The sequence below is a fragment of the Coenobita brevimanus genome, chromosome 60, assembly GCF_032717465.1.
Source record: "Coenobita brevimanus isolate Jiangsu-jjx chromosome 60, ASM3271746v2, whole genome shotgun sequence".
NCBI classification, from domain to species: domain Eukaryota; kingdom Metazoa; phylum Arthropoda; class Malacostraca; order Decapoda; family Coenobitidae; genus Coenobita; species Coenobita brevimanus.
In genome coordinates, this window is record NC_137013.1 from 31545477 (window position 1) to 31551476 (window position 6000).

Consider the following 6000-nt stretch of genomic DNA (forward strand, 5'->3'; position numbering starts at 1 on the left):
CACATATTTGGAGCGTACAGCAGGTGGGGGGGAGGGGAGAAAAGCCAGTGCGTCATGTCCCACAAAACTTATTAACTATCCATGCGCGAAAGGGTTAAGCAGACCCATCACCCACAGACAAGCAATCACCACTGAGTTACATGGAAAAAAATGAAAATAACTGCTACACAAGAAAAATGCACTGGGCACAAAATATAATGGTTAAATGGAATAAAATCATGGTAAAATAGAGTAAAATCATGGTACAGAACATTAAGCTAAAATAATATCATCAGCACTCATGATTTGACCATCCTGCATCAATCTTACTGAGACTCTTCAGCTTCTCCAGAGTCAGCATTACTCTCTTCCTTTTCCCTGGTGTTGAGGCCATCATCACACACCCTAGGAAGAGGCATGCAAGGAAGAGCAAGGCCTGAAGCAGGTAGGGAACAACCACAGAAGCCTCTGTGTGCACCATCATAGCAACTGTCTGAGAGGAACTGTTCACCACACTGTCACCGCACAGGAACTGAGAACGACCAAGGGGGTCTCTAGTGGTTGTTGGGTGAACTCCCCAGCCAGACAGGGCAGTGCCACCGGGCTGTTCCCACCTGGCCGAGTGAAAATGTTCACACGTTCATAATTTCCACCCGGACGCATGCATTTCATCCAGATGAAATTGAATATGTACAAATGATGGTTTTGAACAGCCAGCTCACATCGTCCAGATAATGGATTGTCCAGGTAATGAACGTCCGGATAATAGGGGGATTACTTCTGATATGACAGGTAGTTCATCTCAAGTTGTCATATTCTAACCAGTACTGTACAGTACTGTATTAAGTAGGAAAGTTATACTAAGACTCAGTGTCACCAAAAATCATGTACATTACTAAACCATACTGCTGCTAAATTTGGTAACAATGTTACTTTCGATTTAAACTTACATTATGACCTGCCATGTAGTAATGTCATGTTTGATGTTTGGTCTTCCTTCCACTTGAAGTGTCATTTGGTTATTCTAGTACTGTATACTAGCAAGTAAGTAACTCCACCATCCTTAACTGTACAGGGTGGTGGCAGTATGATGAGCGCACAAGCCAAGAGCTGGAGGCAGCGTATGGATCAGGTCAACGAGCTTGTGAGGTCCTGGTGGCAGGGTTCCTCTACATTATCGACTTTGACCGTATGGTTCAGCTACGTCGAAATGACCCCAGCCGCCGCCGCCGCATCAAGCGAGACCTCAGCTCCATCCCAAAAAAGGGTGTTGCAGGAATTAAACTACCAAGTCAGTTGGAAGCAGAATTGTCTGCATTACACACAGCTGCCCATGCCATCCACATTCCCAGAGATCAGGGTGACTCTGGGGATATAGTGAGCCCTCTGGCAGGTAATAATAATAATGACCTTTGTCCCCGTACACCAACAGCCCCCAGTAACACCCCACAGACACCCCACACCCCTAGTGCAGCCAGTAGTAGTAGTACCTCCCCTGATACCACCGACCCAACTCATCCACATCATGCCCTTGCACCAGACCCATACCACCATCACCATTACCACCATCATCTCCCTCACCACTACCACCACCACCATCACCATCACCACCCTCCACATCACCACCATCACCACCACCACCAACCACAGCAGCATTCATCCTCATCATCTTCCTCTGCCTCTTCTCCACATAATCTCAACCAGCACCATCAACTTCACATCCCACATGTTTTGGCCAATAACCTAAGTGTGGAAAATTCTCAACCATACCCAGAATCTCAGTCCAGTCCAAATCTTGCACCTACCCATCCCACTGCCAGTGAACCATCAGTCAACTCAGACCAGCCACAGACAGATCTGGAGTCGGCTGTTCACCAGATGGACCAACTTTCAATCTCTGCTGATGCTCCTGAGTTCTATCCACTCGACCTGACAGAAGATTCAACTGAGGAGACAGAGCAGTACCACCTTACTCTGTCCTCAGAAGAAGAACAGCTGTAAAGATGCCTGTGATCTCTGTGCACCTAATTATTAAATTTTGTCAGATTGTGTACTGGTACAATGATTTATTTTTTTATGTTTTGTTCTTTATTAGTGATGTAGGAAAAAATAATATTTGTCTGTTCAAGTACAGAAGGATCTTGACATTTGCATTATGTTCTACTCATTTTCATGTAAGTAATGACCCCCCAAATCTCATTCAGGTCATTCATGGCTTAGTTTGTGTGTGATTAAATGGTGGGGAAAAAAATAGCGAGACCTGCTTTAATTGTGCCATTAGCAAAAAGTCTACATCAGAGGTGCAGCAAAGATTACATAAAAACAAGTGTGCTTTCACTCTTAGGTGTTAGCAGTTTTCTTATGCCCACAATCATTATTTTGGAACACTGCATGTCTTCATTTGAACAGTGACACCAACTGGTAATATGATTGATGGTGGTTGAGTGTTGATTAATAGTGAATAGTGATTATGTGCTAAAGTGCCTGTGAAGGGTGCTTGGAAGTATGGAAGAAGCTGGGAATAATTTGAATTACATGAATTTAATACTCAGGTTATTTGCATTTCGGGCTGTTCATGCTGCTAATTGGAACATTATAACCATGAATGCTAAGATCCTGCTGCTGCAGTATGTTTTTTCTTGTCATATAAGGTATGATGTGTTTATACCAGTGTTTTGCATGTATTTACAGTAGTGTATATATCAAGTTTCAGTATGAATGAGCTTTTTTTCGTTTACGTGATGTACCATTTTATACTTCATTTTCTGATTATTCAGTTTTGTTCATTTTGGATTAAATATGGCAGTGATTTCCCATGTTCCTTGTACACCCTGTCTGAGCTTTCAATTTGCCCATGCCTTTGAGACTGCAGTTTTAAGATGTGTTTTCATGTAACTTCCAAAGATAAATATTTTTATTTTTTGAATGATAACATATTTTACAAAACCTGAATGGTATGTAATCAGTACTTCATATGTCAGATGGTTTACCACATACTGTACTTGTGTTGTGAGAATAAATTTTATGGAAACTTCTCAGAAGTTTTATGGCCTAATAGGTACTGTACCTGTAATGAACATTTTCTCTTGAAACTGGATGTTGAGTGAAAGATGTAGTATTTCATGATTTAACTTCTCCAGTCCGATGGCATATTATTCACCATTCATTCTTGCTGCCTCTACAAGCAAATATAAAAATGTCTGTTTTGATGAGTTAGAATTGGTTTGACTATAATGCTTTTATGACATTCTTAGTTACTGTACAGAGATGGTAAACTGAAACTTCAATACAGTAACCTCTCATTTATTTGGCCTATAGCGGCCAAATGGGTGACAGAACATAATGTAATGGTGGAAATTGACGTACTGTAATACCCTCCCAAAAAACCCCCAAGGGGGGGTCTAACTCCCCATAAAACCTCATAACCCCATTACTATTGTTTCCTCTCCCTCTACCCAGGTAGGAAGAGATACCAGTATCAGCATATTCAAAGATTAATTGTGTAATGGTATGACACATAACCGAGTCCAGTCTGATATGATACAATTATCATTAAGACTGTACCGAATCAGTCACCCAATGTTGCTATAATTGGATGATAAAATATTAAAACAAGTAGGAGCTTGCAGAGTGCAGCATACATGCCCACCAGTTGGTACAGGGTTACTACCTTGAACAGTAATCATATACTGGTAACCAGATAACGCCTGGTGGATTAATGGGCTAAGGCACTCCAACCAAATTGAATCTGGAAGGGTTTATATCCGAGGGGAGGTTAGGATTTAATGCTCACAAAAGGGTACTCAGGAGGAAGTGAGACTGGTTACCCTAACCTTAAATGTGTGGACTGGACAACCTAGCCCTGGGTCCCTATGCTCCTGATGGATCGATGCAAACTGATCACCTTAAACCTTTAATATAAAGTGGTTAGGCATTCCCTTGCAGTACCAAAATTAGGTTCAGCTTGCAGAGCAAATCACTAAGGATGATGTGTTATGAAATCTCCAATGCCAGTTAAAGTACAGTACCAAATAGAATCTGCTACAGTAACACTCAACAACTCTGGTATATATAACCAGTCTGTATTCCCCTAACAAAGATCCCAGACACCTTGCAACTATGTGATAGCCGGGTGTGGTCAGACTGGACTGGTAACCAGGGAGATTCCTTCCTTCCTCATAACTAAAGCTCAATGAATTTCATGCAGTTTCATCTCTTTCTGCTGAGATGATGATTAGGTTTAGTCGGACTGGAGAGGAGATTGGTAACCAAGGAAACTCATTCCTAGCCTATAACTAATGTTCATTGAATTTTAAACAACCACAATTTAGTATTCAAGTTGTGGGAGTTGCTCAGTTCTGTCAAATGAAAACTAACTATAGGTTGCCTATTCCCAAGGTCCAGCATTCAGCAGTTCAGTGTCTGAATGAGTTGGTTCTTTCTCTCTTTGTCTTAATAGCACAGAAGGCTGCTTAAGCCCATCTTCCACAGTCGACCATGCTCCTTTCAGGGGTTAGGAAGGGGATTTTGGGACAATGTGTAACCGGGCAGCTTCACTGCCTGGTCATATTGGTGCCACCATGTGAAGGCATCCCTCCCCAGCACCAGTTTGAAGTGTCAGAAGTAAGAGTAGTGGTAATAGGACTGCTAAAGGATATGTGTGGTTTGTGTTGATGGCCAAATGTGGTTAAATTGGAGGGTGGATATGACTGGCAACCAAGGAGACTCATACCTACCTCATAACCAAGATTCAGAAATTCATGCAACAACAGAGGAGCACGGTAGCTCGGTGATAGGATGTCGGGCTCGAGACCGTGTATTACCAATACACAAGTCCTGTATGAGACAGCCCTAGCATGTATTCAATATGGACGGAGGGTGTTAGTGCCGAAGTGGTGACATGTAGAGGTGTATGGTATGTAGGAGGATCGCTGGGCCTTGATAGCAGGCTGTGAAGCCTATGCCCAGAGTTGGACACATAAAAAAAAAAAAAAAAAAAAAAAAAAAAAAGCTCTGGGGATTATTCTTCTTCCTCTTCTTGCAACCATGACTAAATATTAAAGGTGTGTAAATTGGCCCTGGTCTGTCAGATGAAAACACTGACTACTAAGATGCCCAGGATGAAGCCATCTACCATGGTCCCAAAAATGCTGAATAGTCTTACTGAGGACAGCCCAACACCCCCAGAAGGAGCCTATGGAGGGGCGAATAGAGCACGACTTGACTCCGGGCAACAGGGACATAAATCCACCCGGGCTGTGTGCCCCTGTGACCCGGACCTCGCCCGCCGCCACTTTAGCAGGAAAAAGAGACTATCTTCCAGGCAAGCCGACCACTGACAGGATTGGGGTGCAGCTATTACTCTGGCTCCAGTCAGCACCCCTGAGACAGCCGGTAGCCGCTCGACCCTCCTACAGGAGACGGCCGGCAGCCACTCTGAAGGTACCCTAGAGACGGCCTGTAGCCGCTCGACCCTCCTACAGGAGATGGCCAGTAGCCTCTCCGGAGGTAATCAGGAGACGGCCAGTAGCTGCTCCCACCTTCGTCAGGAGATGGCCGGCAGCCGCTCCTAAGGTGCCCTCGAGTCCGCCTGTAGCCGTTCCCCTACACAGGCCATGGCCAGTAGCCGGGCCTTTGCGACGGCCAGTAGCTGCGCCCCTAGAAGGCCATGGCCAGTAGCTGGGCCCTACAAGAGGAGACGGCTAGTAGCCGCTCCTCCGTCAGGTGCTGACTTCCCTCCACGAAACTACTACCCAGAGGGAGGCCCCAGCCTGGAGGACTACCGGAGAGACCCCGTGACCACCATCAGGCTCTTCTCACTACAGCCGGTCCCTGAGAGGCCTCACCTGACGGACCCTGATGGAGGCCAATGCCGCAGCCCATTCCTGGCAGCGTCCCCAACCACCGGAGACCGCAGCCCGCAGGACCTCCAGGCCGCCCCCAGGACCTCCGGGCAGGACATCCCCACACCCCGATGCCGGAGACCCTTGTCCTCCGTCAAGTGCCTGAGTGAATGATTCA

General features: G+C 45.2%; 1 protein-coding gene across 4 annotated transcripts in view; it reads left to right on the forward strand.

The window, feature by feature from the left end:
- Nucleotides 1-3040, forward strand: part of LOC145403021 (E3 ubiquitin-protein ligase rnf146-like) — a 98034-nt gene extending 94994 nt beyond the window's left edge. For 3 of the 4 annotated variants that reach the window (XM_080274849.1, XM_080274852.1, XM_080274850.1), the window contains one exon: nt 1055-3040. In XM_080274849.1, coding sequence (XP_080130975.1) covers nt 1055-1980 — 926 coding nt within the window. In that variant the 3' untranslated portion in view covers nt 1981-3040. The remainder of the gene's footprint in view (nt 1-1054) is intronic. The other variant, XM_080274853.1, reaches the window with a different exon arrangement.
- Nucleotides 3041-6000: the final 2960 nt, after the last annotated feature.